The 23,067-nt window shown below is 48.5% G+C and overlaps 8 protein-coding genes and 1 non-coding gene across 9 annotated transcripts; 6 read left to right on the top strand and 3 right to left on the bottom strand.

Annotated features, from left to right (window-relative positions):
* The first annotated feature begins 4,596 nt into the window (after positions 1-4,596).
* J7337_002483 lies at positions 4,597-4,691 on the top strand. Its single transcript has one exon. It is a non-coding gene; the product is annotated as a tRNA-Ile (tRNA).
* A 237-nt stretch (positions 4,692-4,928) lies between these two features.
* On the bottom strand, positions 4,929-6,548 carry DBP8 (putative RNA helicase; the record flags this gene model as incomplete). Its single annotated transcript, XM_044820211.1, has 1 exon — positions 4,929-6,548. The coding sequence occupies one exon, from the start codon at positions 6,546-6,548 to the stop codon at positions 4,929-4,931; it is 1,620 nt and encodes a 539-aa protein (XP_044684511.1).
* Positions 6,549-9,106: 2,558 nt separating this feature from the next.
* J7337_002481 (uncharacterized protein) lies at positions 9,107-10,843 on the top strand (the record flags this gene model as incomplete). Its single annotated transcript, XM_044820210.1, has 4 exons — positions 9,107-9,151; positions 9,206-9,934; positions 9,983-10,644; positions 10,699-10,843. 4 exons carry the CDS (start codon positions 9,107-9,109, stop codon positions 10,841-10,843), a joined length of 1,581 nt encoding a protein of 526 aa, XP_044684510.1.
* A 627-nt stretch (positions 10,844-11,470) lies between these two features.
* On the bottom strand, positions 11,471-13,673 carry J7337_002480 (uncharacterized protein; the record flags this gene model as incomplete). Its single annotated transcript, XM_044820209.1, has 2 exons — positions 11,471-13,492; positions 13,548-13,673. 2 exons carry the CDS (start codon positions 13,671-13,673, stop codon positions 11,471-11,473), a joined length of 2,148 nt encoding a protein of 715 aa, XP_044684509.1.
* A 1,786-nt stretch (positions 13,674-15,459) lies between these two features.
* Positions 15,460-16,367, top strand: J7337_002479 (uncharacterized protein; the record flags this gene model as incomplete). The annotated part of the gene is made up of 3 exons (XM_044820208.1): positions 15,460-15,501; positions 15,674-15,770; positions 15,823-16,367. The coding sequence occupies 3 exons, from the start codon at positions 15,460-15,462 to the stop codon at positions 16,365-16,367; spliced, it is 684 nt and encodes a 227-aa protein (XP_044684508.1).
* Positions 16,368-17,409: 1,042 nt separating this feature from the next.
* PIN4 (Peptidyl-prolyl cis-trans isomerase pin4) lies at positions 17,410-17,870 on the top strand (the record flags this gene model as incomplete). The annotated part of the gene is made up of 2 exons (XM_044820207.1): positions 17,410-17,535; positions 17,589-17,870. The coding sequence occupies 2 exons, from the start codon at positions 17,410-17,412 to the stop codon at positions 17,868-17,870; spliced, it is 408 nt and encodes a 135-aa protein (XP_044684507.1).
* A 290-nt stretch (positions 17,871-18,160) lies between these two features.
* Positions 18,161-18,686, bottom strand: RPS12 (40S ribosomal protein S12; the record flags this gene model as incomplete). Its single annotated transcript, XM_044820206.1, has 2 exons — positions 18,161-18,285; positions 18,347-18,686. The coding sequence occupies 2 exons, from the start codon at positions 18,684-18,686 to the stop codon at positions 18,161-18,163; spliced, it is 465 nt and encodes a 154-aa protein (XP_044684506.1).
* Positions 18,687-19,383: 697 nt separating this feature from the next.
* Positions 19,384-20,062, top strand: CRP27 (40S ribosomal protein S22; the record flags this gene model as incomplete). The annotated part of the gene is made up of 2 exons (XM_044820205.1): positions 19,384-19,516; positions 19,803-20,062. 2 exons carry the CDS (start codon positions 19,384-19,386, stop codon positions 20,060-20,062), a joined length of 393 nt encoding a protein of 130 aa, XP_044684505.1.
* A 558-nt stretch (positions 20,063-20,620) lies between these two features.
* J7337_002475 (uncharacterized protein) lies at positions 20,621-22,711 on the top strand (the record flags this gene model as incomplete). The annotated part of the gene is made up of 3 exons (XM_044820204.1): positions 20,621-20,654; positions 20,929-22,564; positions 22,624-22,711. 3 exons carry the CDS (start codon positions 20,621-20,623, stop codon positions 22,709-22,711), a joined length of 1,758 nt encoding a protein of 585 aa, XP_044684504.1.
* Positions 22,712-23,067: the final 356 nt, after the last annotated feature.

Below are 23,067 nucleotides of genomic sequence, written 5' to 3'. Positions count from 1 at the left end.
CAGGTACCTGCTGTATTATGTGTACCCGAACTGGGCAGGCGGAGGTTCACTGCCCTGGATTCTTCCATGCCGTGTCCCTCAGTCCTTTGTTAGAGTTATCACAGCGACTGCATCTTCCGGCTATCAATACCGGCTTCCAGTACCAATCTCAGTCGAGTCAGTCCTACTAGCAGCATTACGCGGTAGCAACGGTAATCCTCTCCTCAATGGCGCAACAAACCCATTGCTTTCACCATAACTCAGATCGAAACATGCTCAACTGTAAGGTAAGCACTGCCAGCACACGCATCGAGTCGCAATTTCACACAGGGCTGTCGTGGGCGATTCATAATCACAGGCTGGCTTTCGAGGTCCGTAAGCAGCCTACAAATGCGCCTTTGATTAGAAACCCGGTGCCAGTAGCGTTGACTCTTCAGCCTACCACAGTCGTTAATCTGACCATGTCCGTCTAGCTCCGCTAGAACCACGACAAATCCGAGGATGGATTTACAAGCCTGCTCTTCAGGAACCTTACCTAAGGCAGATGCATTTCTCAGCATTGAGCGAACCTTATTCGTTCCTTGCGCCCTATCGGTGTCGCGATCATGTCTGACTCCGATACGGCGATGACTCTTGCTGCAGAGTCGATTTCCTAGATGGGATAGGCAGAGATCCAGGTGTGACGCTGATTTACAAACGCTGCATGCTGGCTCAGCAACAACATACTGATGGACGTGAATTTGTATTATCTCCATGCATCCATCAAGACCAAATGCAAGACAACGTTTTGCATCCCGTGCCTACCTAAAGTTGAGTTCCCGTCACGATGATAGGTAGGATGACCGGGCTACATGCTTTCCAGTCCCCCTATAGTGAATGCCCGCTGAGCCAGTTCAATTTGATGCTTTTTAACCGACGACTCGCCAAAACCAAATTCGTAACGACTGTTTGAATATGCTCCACGTCGATGTTGGCGAGTTTCACGTAGTGGCTGATTGATCAGTCCAGATTGCGTATTCCACTCCCCATCGTCTATGTACCCTGGGGCATAACTCCGCCTCGTGTGCTTGTCGTCAGCAGCCAAGGGATCATAGGAAAAGGGGTAGCTGTTCCAAACAGCGAGCATACTGGTAAGCGAAAGCGAGAGGGCATAATGGGAGGGCATCGTCCAGTAACAACGCACGATGCTCACTGTGCCCGGGCCTGGCCCAGTCCGCGGGGAACATACGTCCTTGTCCACGTATTACTGTAATCAATCGTAGGGCTGAGCTCAGTCGGCCGCCATCTAATCCATGCATGGATGTCGGCTTTGTTGTTAAAGACCGAATTACGGTATACGAGCCAATGATAGCCAGCAGACCTGCCAATCACCACCGTTATGTTATGTTCAATGATAACGAGCAAGAAGTAATCCAAATCCCAATACTACCTATGCCTCATGGCCACTTAATTAAGTTTTTACCAGGCTGCCAGGCAACTGTAGATCTGTTCTCGCTTTTTTCGTTTGGACATCTTAAGTCAGCACCAGCCTGTTGTATTAGTAGCTAGCATCCAGGATGTCTAGGATGTTTGTGTACTATGATTTCATATCTTCAAAACTTAGGCAACTCTTTTCTCGCAGTTATTTCTCCGCCAAACACATCATAGGTATTCCATAGAAGGTTGACAGTAGCATCCTTGTTGTGCGTATACTCATGCGAAGTCAGCAAGTTTATTACATCATCTAACCCGAATATCCGTAAAGGGAGTCCGGTATCAGCTTTAAATTCCCTCTTTCTTGTTGTAACACTCTTAACTCGGCTATACGGCTAGCCTTAAGACGGCATCTTAATCGGTCCAAGATGATGCCGACTTAGAAGAAGCCATGTTATTGCCGGACTAGGCCGGTCTATCCTGAATCCCGAGGTCGCCGACCACTAATCGTCCGTGACTGTCCGTTGGGCGGTCTAACGACGGGATTGACAAGAGTCACAGATTTTCCAAACTCCGCTTTTCTGGAAATATTTTTCGCTCTTTTTCGCTTCCATCGCCGAAGGAGGCTCCACGATGGGTCGCACGCTGTACGGTGCCTCGCTAATCAACATCAGCCAGCTCGGCGGTACTCAAATCGCGGATTTAAAGAATGGGTCTCTGTTAGTGTCGGACAACTCCTTGGGATGTTCATTGGATGCAGATTTCTTCGATTCATGTTTCCACTGGAAGTTCCAGCTATGGATGTGATGCAGGTTGGGAAATGATCGCAATACGTCCATCAACTCGGCTTCAGCCGATGTTCGAAGCATTTTCTTCTGCATGGATCCTGGTTTGGATGATTTGATATCATTTGACTCATCAAGCCTCAGAACAGGTACATCGTAACTCATTCTCAAAAGGGTTTAACACCGACTAAAGTCCGCGTATTGCCATGCCGATGTGACACATCGCAACAGTGGCTGTAAATTAAATAAAAACACAAGGCGCAGATTGTGCTTCACGCAGAGGACCGTCATTGGCGAGGACTCATCGGTCGTGTGCGGACAATTGACCGCTGGTCTGGTTAAGGTTGCCCACAACACAGTCAGCATCACAACTTCGAAGAGCGAAGATTGGTGAGAGTCACGATCTCAGGCTCAAAGAAGCCCGCCAGCCAGCGCCCGTCTGAGGCTCAGGCTTTCGGTCAGGGACATATGCGTTAGCGTGGAAGCTTTCCAGGCCCATGCCGAATTTGGCTCATTAAGCGGATGGTCCCTAATCTGCTTTGTCAGTCAATTCCACCACCATCTCCTCTTCTCGGCCGAGGTTGATCATGGGTGTGTGCCTATCATCGCTGAAAACCCTGCGAACCTGATTCCTAATCTGAGTATTGATAATATCATTGCTGAGTGAGAAGCTTCTACAAGCTACGGGGCATCCGTTTACTTGCTCTCTCTTGGTGGATCTAAGATTGTGAACAAACTACTCAATTCAAATTATCTTGAAAATATGGTTGTGCGAGGGTATCTGCCGCGAAGTAAGGTTGGTTAAGTTTTTTGTCCTTGTGACTGACTTTCTGGCGGACAATTTTCGCTTTCGGGTGCACGAAACATGCCGAGCCCACATGCACACCCAGACAAGCACCTACGTATCAATCCGATCAGATCAGCGGGGGGGACGCTCACGACAATCTTTCGCAGCTCACGGATTTCGTAGAGACCGATCTACCGAGAACGTGGGGAACCAGACTAGGAACGCGGCTGGCATGATATTTAGTTCTCGTTCTTTATCAAGAGCAGCAAGAGCAGCAAAACCCCGGCGCTGGTGTTTACATTGATACATCCTAGCTCCGACGGATCCATCATCCACTATCGCAGTTCTAGACAAACCCGTAAATTCCGATTTGCTTGACAATGTCAATTATCATATGTATTGATTTGTGAGGTCTCATGAATCTATTCCTCAGACGATATTTAAAGTATGTCGATGATTCCGAAATCGGGTCCAGTGTTGACGTCGAAGTCGATGACGTGAACGTTTGGGGATGTAGGTAGTTGAGCATGTCATTTACACACCAAGATTGATCGTCCTACCAGGCCAGACGGCGTCAACCTCAGGAACAACGCCACAAGTTACGTCGTCAACGACAAGTGTAATAGTAATAGGTACCACGCGATCTGGCGCTGTCGCATCTCTTACCCGGTAGAGACTAACAACATATCGATCACATAATTCGCTTGACAGCAAAGCAATCGAGAAGGCAATTCGAGGACTTTGCCATCCGGCATTGGCTCAGGTTGTCCTAACCTACGTCACTCCAGAATACACATTGATCGACGAAATTTCCCGATCATCAAGACCACTCTAGGTAGTTAACACTGCATTGAAGATCGGATCGATAACAATGACGCGGGAGAGTACTCCATAGTTCCATGTCAATTGGCATTTCTGTAAGCTTATTCAGCGAGTCCGACCTGATATGCAAAGCTTGCGAGTAAATCCCGGAGACACGTTCGCGGTTGAGGATAAAACGGCAATGTCGGGCAATTATCAGCAAACTGGTACGACTTCGGCGCACATTGCCATTTCCAGCAGTGCCTACTATACACTGGTATCTCGCGATGATGGCACTTACGACAGAGATACATAGGCCTGACTTGGAGAAGTAGCCGGTTCTGCTCGAAGTTGCCGAGAATCATCACAAGCTCAACATACCTACCTAGTAGTTTCTAGTTCTCGCAACGGGCGCGGATGATCGACAACAGAAGCTTACGGATTGTGTTGGCAATTAGGTTGGGGAACCACAGCATAACAACATTGGGTATATAACTCTATATAGATTTATAAAGCATTAATGATAAACTGGCGCCCACATCATTATTAGACATGATTCTGTATCTAAGACATGTGCTTAAGACTGAAGTAATGTAATAGTATTAAATAAAAGCTTATATAAACTTAAGTATAACTTATATTATATATTATTAAAATAATTAAATAAGATATATAACTAACCTTACTTAATTTTAATTACTACTTATAATAAAAATATTAAAAGATCTTAAGATTATAAAATAGTATAGTAGGAAGTAGGGAGTTGGCACTTACTTCTCGGTGAAATAGTCAAGAGCCTTATATACTGTAAATTTCCACCGTCGGCCGTGAGCCCCCATGGTGTAGTGGTTTATCACGCAGCTCTTATATGTCCAAGATTTCATGGAGGTATGCTGAGGTCGCGAGTTCAATCCTCGCTGGGGGCACCAATTTACTTTTTTTGCACTTCTTTTAGACGTCAATTGCGCATGACGTGAATTCTATACAAACAGTTGATATGAGATACCTGGTTGTGCTTTTGGAATGGCTTTAGGCATGTGCAGGTCGGTGGAGCTCTGCATGTTACGCAAATGTACGTCTACATGAGATGGATCGTTAGCCTCTTGCAATCAATATTAAGAATACGCTTTTGTCTATCCGTTTGATCCAGAGAACCCAATGGTTTATTCCGCTCGCAACTTTTGCTTTGTGCGCTTTCGCTTGCCACCGACTTCCCTCCCTTCCTCTACCTCCAATAAAGCCTCGCGTTTCTTCTCAGACACGATCTTGAGGGCATCGCGAACCACACGAGTCTCGAGATTGACGCCCTCTTCCTCCCAAGATTCCATATCACGACCGACACGCTTCTCGATTGTAAGGGCCAGTTCAACGTCACGCTGACCCACAAAGCTGACCGCCTCACCTTTACGACCCGCGCGGGCTGTACGACCGACCCGATGGATGTAGTCATCGGGGTCGCGTGGGAGATCGTAGTTGATAACAAGGCTGACTTCAGGAATATCCAAACCACGAGCGGCAACGTCGGTTGCTACAAGGATACGTGCCGCTGAAGCGCGGAATCGAGCCAAGTTGTCGATTCGCTGTCTTTGAGGAAGCTTAGAGTGCAGAGAGGTCACTCGATGATCAAGCATTCGAAGAAGGTGGTGAAGGTAGTCGGCGGTCGAGGTTCGGTTGCAGAATAGGATAACAGTTTTGTCGACATTTGCTTCGGTGAGCAAAAAGACGTGGAGGTAGTGCTCCTTATGAGTGACGGGTGTCTTGAGGTACATCTGTTTCAACGTTGTAGGTATAGCCAATGTCTGCGTGTCAACCTCACACACGAATACTGGTTGCTTTCCAGGCTTGATTGGCATGTCCTTGAGAGCTCGAACTTCGGGAGTAATAGTAGCAGTAAACAGAAGCGTCTGTCTCTCGGTAGCTGGGGGAAGAACAGAGAGGCACTCTTCCACGTCAGGAAGCATACTGCCAGGCCCATTGGCGTTGAGAAGGCGATCAGCTTCATCAAGAACCACGTATCGAACTCTCCTCAATCCGCAAATGGTATCCTCTCCGGAAGTTCGAATATGATCCGCCAGACGACCAGGGGTTGCAATTATCACATGCGGCCGCTTTCCGATCTCAATGGCCTGTGTGCGCATATCTGAGCCTCCTGTCACCAAGATCGCCTTGAGGCTCTGAGGAGAAGAGATGGCTTTGAACTGCTCAAAAATCTGCAGCGCTAGTTCTCTTGTTGGTGTTAAGACGATAGCAAAGATGGCAGTAGGATCCTCTGACCATTTCTGCAAGATAGGCACAGCGAATGCTACTGTTTTACCGGAACCTGTTCGACTGCCGCCAATACAATCCCTGCCTTTCAAGATCTCGGGAATACAGCCCTTTTGAATCCCCGTCGGCCGTTTGATAGCCATATTTGCTAGTGACTGTACCAGCCATGGTCGCACGTTGAGGGAAGAAAAGGTGGTATTTGGGTCGGTAGGAGCCTGAATCGAGTTCTTGGGTGTGTTCAAGGCTTTAGTTTGAGCCTCCTCCTGGTCGACTTGAACGGCTCGCTTGATTCGAGACGGGACCTTGACAGTAGAGAGAACTCTTTTCACCTCGTCGTCTACCTCATCCTCGTCTTCGATCTTGTTACCTTCAGTCTGGGGCACTTCTGTTGTCCTCCGGCGTTTTCGAGATGTGGCGCTGTCGAGGTAGTCAGATTCTTCAGAGGATGAAGCGGCACCAGACAAGATTTCGTCGTCTGACACAGCAGTCGCACATTCGAGATCGACAGGCGACACCATTATTCGGGTTTATAATAGCAGTAGTCAATTTGATCCTTTCAAAGAACAACCTTCCAAACTAAGGTAGGTATGCAAAGTTGGATCTGACTGGAAAATTTTGGCGGTGACAGGCGTCGCAAAATGGGGGGATAGGGACCCTTGATCCACTTTCGGCGCCACACGCAGATGGTCACCTAAACGCGCGCTTAACTACAGTAATGGGGCATGCCACTAAAAAGGCGCTCTCAAAAGGTAGGTATCTAACGATCCCTACGACGCTCACCTATCGCGAATAAACTGATGACTGATTCTATTGTTTTCATCTTGGATCATCTAGTTATGTACTAATCATGACTAGTCTTGGAACTCCGATAATGATAGAAAACGCATTTGAAGCCGGCACTCGGGCGCCTGCAAACCTGTAAGATCGCCCGTAATATCACAGGGGTTCCTTTGACGAATGGGGAGACATGCCTGGGATGTGTTCAGCTGCGACGTAGCTAGGTGATGTGACAGTCATTATGTTTCGCTATCTGATTGGGTTTGTAGTAGGCAGTGTTTTGATTGTCAATCCATTTCACAAACACGTCCGGGGTCCTGGTGTTTTTTTCCAAATACGTAGCTCAGGGGCTTCCTAGGGTGGCATTTTGACTTGTCACCTAAGAAGTAGTCTATCTTGTCTTACGACAACAATATTGCATGTTGTTCTCGAAAGCTTTACGAATTAGATGCTGACCGAGTGCTTGAAGGATCTCCTCATTCCTACCCAGCCTTGAATTGCGGTTGGACCACGTTGATATGGGACAAGCGCTTCGATGCAACTGGCCCATGATGGTGCGAATTAATAGCTCCACTACCTTGGCTTGATGCCATGAAGTACCGTAGCCTGACTCTCAATTTCGAAACGAGAATGTGGAGGTTAACTCGGCTCTTCGGAATATGAATGAGACCAAGTCAAACTGCACTCCCGTTGGTACACCGACGGTTGGGGGCCATAGGGAAAAATCCTGAAATACTGCAGAGTGTGACGACAAGAATGACGATGGATGTGCAACCCAGCTACAACTTCATCATGGGCTTATGGCTTTATTTCCCTGGATCCATTGTCTCTCGAAAGCCCATGTCCAATATTGATGTTCATCATTTCACGATAGGTGTATTTAGCTCCCGGCATGACAAACTGCAGATGAAAGAAGGAAATGCCGAATCACACCAACAATAGATTCATCCCACCATTCATCCCACTGGCTGAACTGATGGCAACCCTTGGCCTCTGTATCGGGCTGGTTTGGCCTGCCAGACTTCAGACCAGTGGTATCACAGAGTAAACACACTCATATCTATATAGATAGATAGTCAAGTAACTGGCCCATCCCTATCCTGATACACCTACCTACCTATGACTTAACTTAATTCGGTCTGCGTTGTGGTTATAGCCCGCCTAGAAGAAGTAATCGAGCGCGTGTTGTATTGAGCAAGTTCCTAAACCACTTTAGTAGATGAGTTTGGCGAGAATCTGAGACATGTCTCAAAACCACCAATACCTGGAAAGCCCGCCAGCTTCCCGTCCCTCTTCTCAAGTCTATTTAAAGTTCCTTAGTTGATACCTACCTAGGCAATAGGTACTCCGTACCTCTAAGGCGAAATATCAGGCTGGCTACATAGCGCTCAATGCTGATGGAGCACTAGGAAGCCCAATCAATCACTCAACGGCCCCGCGCCGCAAACAACATGGAGAGCTCCCCGCCCGTACCTCAGATCCATTAAAATACCTACCTATGTATGTACTGTGCACTACCCCTAAGGGCCCTGTGCATCTTCCACTGAGCTCTACTGTACCTACCTAGTAGCCTAGGTAGGGGTCACAGATGCCCAAGCGCCCCGCCTTTCCTAGTCTCAGTGGCAGTCACAGTCACAAGCCCGCCCACCCAGACCCGATCCAATCAATGCATCTATGGTGGACGCCATTCCCAGCTTACACGTCCTCTTTTCTCCAGTTCTCGCCCTCTCATATGATCTCACGTCCTTTCTCATCTTTTCCTCCTGCCGTTTCGGATTCACTCGACGACGTGTCGTTCGTTGCCACGCCTTTTTTTTTTGTCAGCTTAGGCCCTGCTTTGCGACGTTTTCTTGGGCGTAACAACATTAGTATATTTACGAAGCCTACCATCTACTACCTCTAGTACTTACCTCCATACACCTAAACGCCGCCAACCATACTTTCCCCGCTCTTTTGCGTGGGCTGTTGTTACTCCTACTCCCTTACTTGGTTCTTTGACGACGACATTTGTACCTTGATCACTCTCAACTAAGCAGTCGGCTTCACCGATTCCCAACATTCGCTATTGCTGCTATTGCAAAACACTCGACGTTGAATTAGTTTCATCCTTTCATCCGTATTCCTACTTACGACGACGCTGGCCGCTCGACGACGCTTACTCCTCACATCTGACTATCACGATCGTCCCTGGGAGAGACTTCTTGTGAGAACAAAGAAATCACTTTCCATCTGATCCCCAACAAGACCTCATTGTTGTGTATACACTGTTGGAACCCGTGTCACCAGCGCAACAGCGAATATGGCCGACCAACAGCCTCAAAGTTCTGATTCGACTCCACTACCCGTACGCTCTCATGATTGCTCTTCCTTGTCTTAATGTCTAGCTCACGAATTATAGCAACAGCCTGCTGCTCCAACTCCCATTTCTCTGCCAACACATAACTCGGGCCCTTCTCCTGTGCCCCTCCTCCGACCCGCCATTCCTGGCGCCAGAAGTGGTGGAGCTCGTACACCCAGACTTGGTCTCGCTATCCCACCGTCACCCAATGCCAAAGCTGTAGGCAATCAAGGAGCAGCCGCGGCTGCACCCTCAAGGCCCCCTTTGCCGACACTACACCTAGCTACCCCTATGGGTAGTCAAGTCACACCCCATGAACAATTACCACGATCCCAATGTGCGACCCAAGCATCGGCAGGTGGCGGTAGTGAAAGTAGCGCGGCTCACTCAAGGTCTGGCAGTTTCGGCCCTCTAGATGGACGGGCAAGCAACCCCACTTCTGCAGGATCTCAATATTCCGCTTTGTCCTTTGCTTCGCAGTATGGTATAGGTGTATCAAGACCTCAAGGTACTCCGGATCCGGTATCTGCTGTGGGATCTATGTACTCCGAGAGAAGCGAGGGTGGGGTATCCATGGAGCGAGATGGAAGTCTTCAAGGCTTGGAGGCATTCGATAAACTAAGCCTTGAGAAGGCCAGGACTCTGGACGTTGATGAACTTGACGAAGAGGGTTGGAGAATTGCAAGCTTGGAGAAGAGAATTGTCGAGATTGGGAATCTAGGTGAAGGTGCTGGTGGTGCTGTCACAAGATGCAAGCTCAAGGGTGGTAACACTGTTTTTGCCCTCAAGGTGAGTTGTTTCGACCATAAACCAAAGTTTGAATACTGATGTTTCAAGGTCATCACTACGAATCCGGACCCCGACGTCAAGAAGCAGATTCTCAGAGAGCTGGGATTCAACAAAGAGTGCGCTTCAGACCACATATGCAAGTACTATGGAGCCTTTGTCGACCCGGCTACGGCCACAATCTCAATTGCAATGGAGTTTTGTGAAGGCGGTTCGCTTGATAGCATTTATAAGGAGGTCAAGCGTTTGGGGGGCAGAACAGGAGAAAAGGTCTTAGGAAAGATTGCTGAGGGTGTTCTGGGCGGCCTGACGTACCTGCATACTCGACGCATCATTCACCGTGACATCAAACCTTCGAACATCCTGCTCTGCCGAGATGGTGCCGTGAAACTTTGCGATTTTGGCGTCTCTGGCGATTTTGGTACTAAGGGAGAGGCCAATACTTTTATCGGCACCAGCTATTATATGGCACCCGAGCGTATCACCGGCCAGTCCTATACTATTACTTCGGATGTTTGGTCAACCGGAGTTACCCTTCTCGAGGTTGCGCAGCATCGTTTCCCGTTTCCCGCAGACGGCACAGAAATGCAACCGCGGGCTGGTCTTATAGATTTACTCACATACATCGTAAGACAGAACGTGCCCAAACTGAAGGACGAACCTGAAATGGATGTGTATTGGAGTGACAACTTTAAATATTTTATCGAGTGCTGGTAAGTCTTCTACCCCCACCCCTTCTTCAGGAGCGTGTGCTAACATTGTCTAAGTTTGGAAAAGCAACCCAACAGACGAGCCAGTCCTTGGAAGATGATGGAGCACCCATGGATGGTTGAGATGCGCTCCAAGCGTGTCAACATGGTGAAATATCTTTCTTTTGTCTGGGGTTGGGATGAACAACCTAAGGACTCTTAGAAAGATATACAACGAGCTCAAGCTTCGGAGCAGCAAATTGTCAAAGCAGCCCAAACAGCACAGGATGTCAAATGGAAGAAGATCAAGACGACACAAGTTCTCGCAGAAGCAGAAGAATTGGTGAAACAGGCCTCGGAAGAAGCAAATCGGAGAAATGCCCATGCATCATGAACGCTTCACAAAGACCATGAATGAACCAGAAAAGGCCACATTCCTCATCAGCCATTTACACTACGCCCACGATTATGTGAACAGAGCTTGCGGGCTTCGTCGTGAGCATATCTCTTTAAATACATCGTCACTGATGTTTGTTTCATGATACAAAATGATAGGCTCAAGAATGCGTGCGGACAAAGGACCTCCAGCCTGCAGTAGGTAGCTTCAGGAGACCCTCTTGGGGTATTATTATGTCCTCTGCAGTAGTGGATGTTTAATATTAGTGCAATTGCTCCAGCCATCAAGCTGAGTGCTGCCAGAATATAGCGACCTCCGCATTAGATAGATATACTTGATATCTGGAATCCAAGCGCCTCAGTTTTATTGTATCCCCCACTTAAATACATGGGTATCAAATTCCTGTCGATGGTCCTCTACACTTTACTATCCTAGGTATTCAACACCTGCATTTCAAGTGTCCCTTGCAACGGTCTCGGTATCCTCAGTGGGGTCACCCATGAGCTCGCGTAACGCAATAGTTGCGTATGCACTGCGTCCAAGTTGAAACTTAACTACCACCGCAACCTTTGTGGGTTCTTGAGAAGCAGGAGCCGCTTCAGGGGCAGAGCCATTGTCTGCTGTCTCTGCTTGGACATATGTCATCTCAACCTCTGCAGAAGCGGGCGTACCATTTTCAACCTTCGTTTTCTTGACTGTTGAGCCGGACTCAGCGTCCTCATGAGAACGCTTCCTGCTAGGGCCCTTCGAAGCCTTGATATTGTCCAAGTCAGTTGGGTGCATTTGCTCTGCATCATCTGAGTAGGCGCGGATCTCAGCGGAGGGCGTAGCAAGGAATCGGTTCATGATTTTGCGGTATCGGCCAGGCAGACTGAACTCGCGGCGCATACGGCGCATTTTGTAGGGGTCAAGGTTACCATTCTCGTCGCGACTCATAAAGTCCTTGTAGAATTCCCCGATATCGTTCTCGGGATATACGACATCGTAGCCTGGTGTTGGCAGCACAACGTCGAAAATGGTGTAATTACCACTGATGGCTTCTTCAGCGGTAAGAGGACGAGCGCGAACGGGAGCATCTTCATCGTCTTCGACAGGGTTGATAATGTCATCACCGTCTTGGTCCTGGCCACTGACAAGAGGCACACTCTCCGTCGGAGCGATGATGAGATCGCCTGCAATCACATTCTCGCCGTGAAGCTCCCAGCGACGACTGGCGGCGTGGTTCCAGATATAGGACTGATAGGCATGAAGATACATGGAGCGCAAGCCACGAGTGATGTGAACCAGAGAGCCAATGAAATCGCGTCTAGACTGAGCGCCCTGCCGGTTCAGATGTCTGAAAATGCTGTTCTCGGCAGAAAATCGACGAGGCATGAGCTTGATGGCTCGGTCGACATCTTTGTCTGTAAGGAAGAGCATGCAGGCCTGGTTTCGCAAATACTCGTCTCTCTTGGAAGGTTCGTCAGGAATATCACCCGCCTCAGCCCTCTGTGCAATCTTATCATCGTAATGGAGCAGTGACATGACTGCCTCCTCGTACTTGTCCCCGAGGATGAGTTGCCCAATCTGGTGTGTACCGACTTCGTGAGTTCCGAAGCGCTGGTGACCAAAATAGTTAATCCAGCCGTGTTCATTCATATGATTCAGAGCCGAATCAACGTTCTTCTTCAGTACTTTCACTCGCTGAGCAATGGGCTGGTCGCTGGACTCGCCAACTATTTGACAACTCTTGATCGCAATCACGAACTCGTTGCCGAGAAGCTGTCCGAGATAAACTGGCTTGTCTTTGTAGTCGTAATCTCCCGTAGAAACACCCCAGATCCTCCCATTGATACCGGCGAGGTTTCGTGGCCGCATGTATCGCACCGAGCATCGTTGCACTGTAGAAGCTCTGCGGTCTTTGGTACCAGCGTATCCAATTACCTGGGGCTTGACCTTGAGGAAACGAGCAATCTGATTCACGGCATCCATGGTGTCGCGGTTCTCCTTGAACAGAGTAAAATGCAGGTATTCACCAGCAGGCTTTTCCTCACGGCCACCACCCCGGCCACCGCGGCCGCGCTTCTTGCTGTTGGCTTTTCGTGGGGGAATTAGAGTTGCGACAATAGCACCTTCGTCAGTTGTGTTGGTATCTATCCGAGACTTAAAGATGCGCCGGATCTCTTGGTGAACTTGACCACGCTTTGCCCTGTCGTCCATGGGCTCCGATGTAACAGACTTCTTCTTCTCGTAATCGGCGCCATGACCAGACCGATATACTCCAATCAGCTCCTGAGAGAACCGCTGATCAGTCAGACCCTCAAGTATGGTCGCATCCTCAGGTGAGACGTCGTTGACCGTCTCAGGCTGAGGTGCCGACTCGGGTCTCGTAGTGGTCTCGCTGGATGGTTGCCTCAAGGCGTCTATCGCATGCTCATCTGTTTTCGTTTCCTGGGCTGTAGACTCGCCGTTAAACTCTTTCTTCACTCCAATCGCCTGAGAATAAATTAGCGGCTGCGCGAGGAAAGCTGTAGAGTCCGTTTCTGTTTACCGGTGCTTCTTCATCTGCCAGGCCGACTTGTTGTAGGTGCAGGACTGCCCCATCTTCCTTGATCTCATTGACTTGAAAGTCCGAGAACCTGAATCGCATTAGTCTCTCAATTGCTGGCATGACCATGACTTCAATGTTCACCTTGTGCGCATTTCACCAGTCCATTGTGTCGCGAGTGGCGTCACACGCTGGCTAATTCCTATGGATCGTGTATAAGACGCAGTACCACGCACCGCGTGATGAGACTGCTCCGCCATTGCAGATACTTTGACTGCAATCTAGACGTATATCAATCCTGGGGAAAGCTTGCGACAGATGTGTTTGCTTTCGCTTGGTGGTTGAATCAACTGGTGGGGGCACCTATGCGAGCTGTAATTTTTTCCCCGGCAGTATTTCATCTTATACTCGAACCAGAAGGCGGTGAGTCTTATCTTGCCAGCCAGAATATGGCGCGGCGCCTCAAAAGGCAGGCGGTCGAAGATGAGTATTTATCAAACTAACAGAGGGCAGGCTCTTGTTGAAAACTGGTTGTTTACCAGGCTGCCGAAAAGTCGAACAGGCGAGAGGACAGATATCAAGAAATTATGCGCTATCTTAATATGGCTATTTCTGGTTTTATCATGGCAGGTTGATGCTTATCATAAGTTTTCTCGACTTCCGTCTCAAGCAAGACCAGCTTAGTAGTATGCATATGGTGGAGGCAAGGTGAGGCATGAAGAATCGTCACCTGTATCCCAACCCTATTGCGAGCAGCAAAAAGGCTCAAGTAATTTTATTAAGGTGATGTAGACTTGATATAATAGGTCTTAAGACCAATCGTTTTGTACTACTTAACTTAAGTTCGGAATTTTCATGTTCCCTGAGGGGTGGAACTTGTAGCTAATATTTCTATTCTTTACATCTACCTTGGATTTTAAGAAGCACATAACTTTGATCTACCATATTACCAACCTAGGTAGCTTGTCGCGGACTCAACATTTCATTGTAGCGACACTGGAGGATGTGCGCGACAATGAGGTAGGCTGAAGGTAGCCACGGCTTTCTTTAGGGGAACACGTAGATAATTACAACGTAAAGGCCTAGGTTAGTAGTGTTGGAATTCATATCTCTAACCCGCGAACAACATGAGGCAGTCTAGCGATTCATGCTGGAGGTTGACAAATTATAAGCAGCTTTTCAGGACGAACAGTTCATGTGGCATGGAGCACTCCGGTATTCTGTTACTTATGCTGCATCCTGATTGCCGCCTTGGAAGAGCGGACAATCATAGCTACCTACCTACCCTAAGAGATCACTAACAAACATGCCTCCTCATCATCTCAGGAACCCCTCCCTTGTACGAGTCACTAAGTAGACGCTTGGTGAGTAACTACCTAGCCCGCATGACAAGTTCAACTAACCTTTTCTCTCTGCACCTAACTACCTACCTACCCAAGTACTTACCTAGCTGCTATGACTTAGACCACTTACTTTACTGTGAGACCTCCCCGGCTGATCGGTGATGATAGTCACTTATTGGTCTATTGCTAGCTGCAAGGATCGTTTGCACACGACAAGGCGTGATCCAACCTCCCCTCCTCCAAATTTCGGCCACTTTGAAAAATCTCCCTGAGTTATTATCGAGGGGAAGAGTGAGGAGCAACACCAACACACTCTTTGCTGGTTTTTTGGTTATTTTTATCATCCCGAATTGTCTATTCCCATTTCTCCTCTCTGCTCGAGTTCTCTTCCAACCACTTCTCGCTTCTACGGTTGACTGCATTGGGCCCGCAATTGACATGTCAATCATGAGCCGTAAAGACAAAGATCGGGAAAGACTCTGTCGTACGCAGCTTCGAAAGATCATCTGTTCTGTCTGTCATCATAACGCAAGTGCAACTGAAGAGTGACCCAGGAACGATCCACGATCAAGATGCCTGTAATAAGAAGCGGTTCAACACGGGACATTTACAAGGTAAGGACCAACGGATATCCATTTTTGTATGGGCCGTCACAAACAATTCGTCCACTACATCCTACTGAATGCTTCAATATTGCGCCAATTCGTTTTATTTTGCATGGCACCTCTCGGCCATATTACTAAACGCTTCCCCATTCATCCATAACGCTAATTTCATTGCTTACAGGCACCCTTGTCTGCCGTATTTCGTCGCCACGGTCGTGAGCATCGTAAACGCTGGAGTCGAGGTGAAGACCCGGGTGACTTCATGCCTCCCCACCAAGGTGAGCTAACCCGGACACTGCTATATGATGCGGATCTACTTACAGCACGTAGACGAAGAGCCCAGCCATGAGCCTTCTGAGTTCGCAAAAGGGAAACAACCTGAGCCTCACCGTCTTCCATCTAGAGCTGGTTACGATACAGCTGTGCTTCTTGACTTGTGCGACACCATTCGCATTAGCCTGCATGAAGGACGTCCCGAGGACAGGTGGGAAGAAGCCATGGGGTTTCTCGCGGCACTGCTAAGAGACGAGGAGCACTACAATCGCGCAATAGAATTCGAGACTATACGAGACACGCACCTTGACAAGCTTATATCAGATCTCATCGATCCCAAATATCGCCACCCAAGGGTACCTATTAGATTTTCAAAAGACGTCGAAAGAGCAGAGGCATTGGAACGGAAATGGGTTGAAAGGTTTCGGGGTCCCTACTTCAATATGGAGCAAAACCGCTACCGAGATCTCCCCAAAACGGGACGACTCAGGGATGTGGCTCTGAACCCCAATGCAGACAATTCAGAGGAACGCTGGCAAGCCAAAGAAGGCAAGACCTTGTCAGAGCTGGAGGGTAATCTGGAAATCGAGCCTGGGCAGTAAGAAGACCCGACCCCCGTAGCAGTCGAAACTTTTTGAAGATTACTCACGCTAGAAATGCAGTTGGTGGCTCAACTTGGCTTGCGCGCATCGGGATGGTATCGTTGGTAGTGCTCGCGAGAGACCTACCAAGGGCAAATATGGAGTTGCCGCATTACCGTTGCTCACAGGGCAAGAGAAAATCAATGAAGGGGACGGAACTCTGAAATATGTCAGACAGGGAAGAATTACTGACATACATGTGTCACTCATATCTCAAGTGGGAGCTACCTTTCGAATCCTGCGAGGCCATCACCTTAGAAGCCCATATGCACCAAAGGTCGGCATTCGTTATGATGGTTTGTAGGTTATCATGGCCTTTCCTACGGCTCCTACTCGCTAATAAGGCGCCAGATATACGATACGCCGATATAGTCAATGGTTTAATGAAGTCAGCGACCGGCACCATATGATGCTCACTTTGGAAAGAGTTGAGGATCAGGTACCAATAGAGGATATTTTGCATGTACCCCGCCCATCTGAGATGGATGACTGGGAGCTTTATGAGAAATACGAGGGCGAGGCGATCAAAAAGCACAAGGGAAACAAGGCTCTTCTCGACTAGAAGTTAGAAATGGCACAAGAGAAAGTCGACCGGGAGGAGTATCAGAGGTCGCATGACTTCCGAAACTCGTTGGGTTATCAGATCAAGAAAGCAGGCCTTTGTTGATTTGGGGTGAAGGCTACGCTGCATCAATTGGCTTACAAGACTAGTTCATAGCATTATAATGGTAACGTTTAATTAGAGACCTCTGACATTGTCAGTTCCATTCCCACCCACCTAGGTATTAGGTAGTTTTGGAGGTGTTGGAATGAGTTCATTGAGTGCCTCAACTGATGGAGGGGTCCCGCGTCGACACAAGACAATATGGAAGGAAAGCTTTCAAGGGGTTGACCTAGGTAGGTACAGCGGGGCATGTCATCTACAGTACCTTAAGTTCCAACCCACCGCCGCCACTACAGCTGTGGTACCTTGCTCCTCTTACATGACATCCTCGCAAACAACATGGGCAAAAACGACAAGAAAGGTGCCGACAAGGGAGGCAAGGGCAAGGCAGACAAGGGTAAAGATGCAAAAGACTCTGGCGGCAAATCTAAAGGTGCACAGAGCATCAACGTCCGTCACATTCTGGTGCGTTTCACACAAGTGTTGCCCAATTGACATACTGACCGAGGAGTGCATAGTGCGAGAAACACGCCAAGAAGGAGGAGGCTCTGACAAAGTTGAACGACGGCCTCAAATTCGATGAGGTTGCAAGGGAGTACTCAGAAGACAAGGCAAGGCAAGGTGGTTCACTGGGGTGGAAGACCAAGGGTAGCTTGGACCCCAAGTTTGAGGAGGTGGCTTTTGCTCTTGAGCCCAGCACGACCGCCTGTCCAAAATTTGTAGAGTGCAAGACCGAGTTTGGATATCATATCATCATGGTAAGCTCACGACCTATTGCACAAGTATTGATCCGAGATTAACATTATGGGAGGTCGAGGGACGAAAGTAGACGGCAGAGCATAGTCACGTCAATCCGGTATGACCGTTACAACAGCAACACAAGAGACAGGTTGAGAATCTAATTTGATGCCCAATTTTTTTTTATTCCTCTCAAATGCAACATGGCCATGAGATATGAGGCCTAAACCGTTTTAGATGCCAACCGAAGTGGCTAGAGTACAAGCGAAAAGTCATGTCGAGCGGTCTCGAAATAAAGTCAAGTCCGCACCTCTAATCCTCTCCCTTCACATCCTACACCGTTTAAAAGCCCTTACTGCTCAGTCTGGAAATAGTTGAGAAGGATAGATCGCTCCTGAGACTCCTCACCCCAGTCCTTGACGACGACGCAAGAGCAGTTGACGACCTTGCGGGCGTTACCCTCACGGTCAAGAACGCCTATATGTATTCGTTAGTAAATCAATCTAGACCAAAGTTGATTCCACAAGGCAAAACCTACAGAGACCGGCCCACTCGCCGAGCTGCTTTCCGTCGGGGATCTGGATCAAGGGGATGTTGTGCTCGTTGCAGAGAGCGACAACAAGCTTCTTGTAGGCCTCCTCCTCGCAGTTCTCGTTCAAGACACACATGTGTGCCTGTCGGCGATCGAGGGCCTTGGAAGCCTCACGGAGACCACGAGCGAGACCGTCGTGCATAAGAGAGAGCTTCAGGACACCCTTGAGAGCGTCGAGAATGGACATCTGGCCCTTGGGGGCATCGCCGGAAACCTCAACAACATCGGCGACCTCGGGGGTGTTGTCTTCTACGTCCGACTGCCACGAGAAAACGTTAGCCAACATCTTTTTCGATTTTCGGTGTTTCCCCCACCATCACGAATTGGCATCCGTTCGAGGTTGCAGTTGCAAGGCCTCTACAGCGCAATTGGCGACAAGGGGCGGCAAGACTTCAAAAACTCACCATCTTGGATAGTATTTTCTTGTCGGGCGATCCTCGAAGATTTCTATGTGTATCAAGGAAAAGTTGGAAGGGGGGGTAGAGTCGTGATCTGGAAATGTCTTCGTTTAGTTCCACGTCGATTTGCCGAAATCTAAACGACCGAGTGTGCACTTAGGGCAAGTGCACGGACCCACTATCCACACGCTACACCTTCCCTTTTTTTTTCTTTCTTATCCGCGCTCCTTTACTTTGTAGTCCTCATCAAATCGACCAAGTAAATCTTCGAGGTATGTATCCTACGAAACTGGCTCGCAGCGATTCGAATCCAGAAGGATGATGCTATTCACCGTGGCAAGGGAGAGCAATCGAGGGCGTCGTTATACGTGAGCCGATCTTTCAACAATGGCCGGGTTCTATTCACGGCTGGCGACAGGTCCACGATACGCTTCTCCTCTTCAGCACTGGGCGGCAGAACCCTCGCGATCGATCGTTGAGGGCACTCTCCTCGCTCTTGAGCCTTGGAAAGGCTAACAACCATATTTCATTCCAGATACCTCATTTCCCGTCCCGACTTGAGAATCTCCTCAAAACTCCACCAAAATGGTTCGCACTTCCGTCCTCCACGATGCGCTCAACGCCATCAACAACGCCGAGAAGGCTGGCAAGCGCCAGGTCCTGATCCGACCTTCTTCCAAGGTCATTATCAAGTTCCTCCAGGTCATGCAGCGCCACGGTATGTCTCGGAATTATTTTTTTCCCATTTTTTGTATCATTCGCCATTCCATATGACAATATTTGGTAGTGGCTCTTGACCATGATCCAACTACCATGAGTCGTCGACAACTCTCGATCTCCTTGTTCGGCATGATAACTAGGGCGACGGTCGATACTGCACCACGACCCAGCCCCTATAAGTTGCCGATAGATTCAAACTCGGAGATCTTACACGTTTTTCGGATTCTTTATACCCATGATGTCTAACGTTTAGTCTCTCGAAACATTACTGACTCGATCACCAGGATATATCGGAGAGTTCGAGGAGGTCGACGACCACCGATCCGGCAAGATTGTCGTCCAGCTCAACGGCCGCCTGAACAAGACTGGTGTCATCTCCCCCCGCTACAACGTCCGCCTCTCTGAGCTCGAGAAGTGGGTTGTCAAGCTGCTCCCTGCCCGTCAGTTCGGCTATGTCATCCTCACAACCTCGGCTGGTATCATGGACCACGAGGAGGCCCGACGCAAGCACGTTTCTGGCAAGATCATTGGCTTCTTCTACTAAATGGGACGGGATACCAATCAAAAAGTGATTTCTACAAACTACACAGGGCATTCTCGGCGTTGAGGCAGGATGATGATGACTATGACCGATGCGATTGATAGCAACGTCGCTTATCGCACACGCGAGCACAAGAATTGAACCTATGCGAGATGCTCAGACTCAAGACTCCCTACACATGATGTGAAAGTAAAGACAAATGTGCCCATGCTCCTGCCTGACGTTGTACCCACTTTGGGCGGTACAATCCACCCATAATACTGCTCTGGTTATAATTCCAGTAATGAAATTTTATTAGTGACAAGAGGCATGCCTTTGGAATGCGGCCTGATAATTCCATATTGGTTATGTCTGGAAAATTATTGTCCATTTTTTCCTCGGCATGGTGATCCAATACCTACTTAGGTAGTTAAGTCGTTGTGCCAACAACGTCCCTGTCGAGCTATTGTTTTCTTTCTGGACGGTCAACCAATTAAAATGGATGCAGCCAACACCAATCCACTACTCCGTACTTTGTCTCAAGGTCAATGTCAATCTGCCGCTTCGCGCTGAGACGACATAATGACTGGTAATGAGTTCATGACTGCCAGACTTCGTAATTGAATTCTTTTAGCAGCAGATACTTTTGTATCATCGAGCCGATGGAACTTTTCAACATACTTCTTACCATGACGATTTAGCTTTCTGTTTGACCGAGAAGCCAACTATAAACATGATCCCCCTCTTGACGTTTCGCGCCTCTCAACGGCGTCAACTCCTGTCTATCACTGCTCTAACATTATTTTGTTTCTGCGCGTATAGTCTCTTGGGAATATCACAAAAACACACAAAAGAAATTCAAATCCAAACTCAAACTCGAATACCCATAGAGCCATCAACAACTCCAGGATCAGCGCCACAGGATGAACTTGTTCAAGGAAGCGCCGAACCAAGAAAGGTTTCCACTCCAGGAGTGCATCCTATAGGATATCTTGCAAGGAATGCTCAAGAGGAGTTTAGAAAAACCAGGGGCCGACAGTCCAAGACGCTTGAAGAGGCTGTTCAGGAGTACCGTCGTCGATATGGTATTCCACCGCCACCTCTTTTCGACGAGTGGTTTCGATTTGCAAAAGATAACGACGTCAAATTGATAGACGAGTTCAACACAATTCATGATCTGATCACTCCATTCTGGGGACTAAAACCCAAGACTATCCGGGCTCGAGCCAGAGAGGCATTGGGGTTTGATAACGGGTTGATTGGAGTATCTATTCGAGACCACAGGATCACTTATATTCAAAATGGCGTTGAATGGCAGCAAAATGCCACCAAGAGGATGATGGGCAAATTTCTCAAGTACCTTCCAGATATGGACCTGGCATTCAACTTCCACGACGAGTCCCGCGTTATCCTTACACATGAGGACCTGACGAGGTTAGTGAAAATAGCCAAAGAGCAGAACATGCCCGCAGCGTTAGCGAAACCACAACTTGCCAACGACTTCACTCAAACGAACTCGGAGTTATTTGATGGAAAGTCTTTCGACGAGATAAGTCACACACGCTTCAACTCTTTTGCCCATCAATCAACCTGGTCTCATTCTCGCCTGTCATGTCCGCCAGATACTCCAGCTCGATGTCTCGAGGAGGAAGAGGCTGTGGACTATAGAAATAGGTACGGCATGAGTGATCTTGGCTTTGTTTACAATACGACAGCCATGTCAGACATCTGCCTATCGCCCAGCCTCAAATCCAACTTTGGCTTCTTCGGTGGACCCAATACATATAGAATTGTCCAGGATTTGTTTCCCATATTCTCCCAGTCTAAGATTTCTTCTTACAGCGACCTTGTATACCCGTCTCCCTGGGACTGGGCCGGCATGGTAAAATACGATGAGGAAATGGACATGGAGTGGGTTAAGAAGGAGAGCAAGCTATACTGGCGCGGCTCGACCACCGGAGGGTACAGCCGCAATGGCCGTTGGAGACACCAGCACCGTCAACGTCTTGTACAGAAAATTAACGCGCGCGACCAGGCTCATATCCTCACTAAGCAAGACGACCGTTCCTGGGCGACCAGGGAGGTCCCGCGCGGCGACTACAACGAGATGATGGATGTGCACTTTTCTCACATTGGACAATGTGACCAAGGTGACTGCGAGGCGCAGCGGGCTTTTTTCAATGTCACCGAGGCTGTAGATCAGCAAGATGCTTGGTCATACAAGTATCTCCTTGATATGGATGGAAACGCCTTTTCCGGTCGCTTCACTGCCTTCCTTCGCAGTCGCAGCCTCACATTCAAACTCGCGGTATTCCGCGAGTGGCACGCTGAGTGGCTCAAGCCGTGGGCACACTATGTGCCTCTGAGTATTCAGGGAGATGACTGGCTTGAGACAGTTCGATTCCTTGAGAGCGAGGGAGCTGGCCGTGAAGAAGGCGAGCGTATTGCGGCTGCTAGTCGAGAATGGGCCAACCAGGCTCTTCGTCAGGTTGACATGGAAGCATGGTTCTTCCGCCTCATGCTTGAGTAAGTGCAATAGTAGCGTATACTTTGATCATTTCCATTTTGATGCTAACAGGACACAGGTATGCTCGAGTGATAGATGATAAGAGAGAAGTAATTGGTTATGATAGCCGTAGCGCCAATATGAAGCTACCAAAGGCTGAGAGTTGATGAATGAATGAATGAATAGGCTGCGTGAATGACATATACGCATATGGGCTCGGAGCATAGCGAAAGGCACTTATACCACTGGAAACGGCATCAATGTTCATATTACCACCACAGGTACTGGTGTTTCAAAGGAGTGAGGGAATCATACGTGTGTATATTATTTTGAATATGGTATAATTTTATTACGCCTCAGATTCACGATTAAAAATTGCAAACTGTACGCCACGATGACCTTGTTCACCAAATACATGCCATTTCTGTCCTCGCAACTCTCAATCATCTCGAGGCAAATGCCGCATGAAGGACATATGCTTTTGATCTCACTTGCTGAAGAGCACACCGCTTTCGTCTTAGTT

The sequence above is a fragment of the Fusarium musae genome, chromosome 2 (assembly GCF_019915245.1).
Source record: "Fusarium musae strain F31 chromosome 2, whole genome shotgun sequence".
In the NCBI taxonomy this organism is placed as follows: domain Eukaryota; kingdom Fungi; phylum Ascomycota; class Sordariomycetes; order Hypocreales; family Nectriaceae; genus Fusarium; species Fusarium musae.
This window is presented reverse-complemented; position numbering and strand designations above follow the sequence as displayed.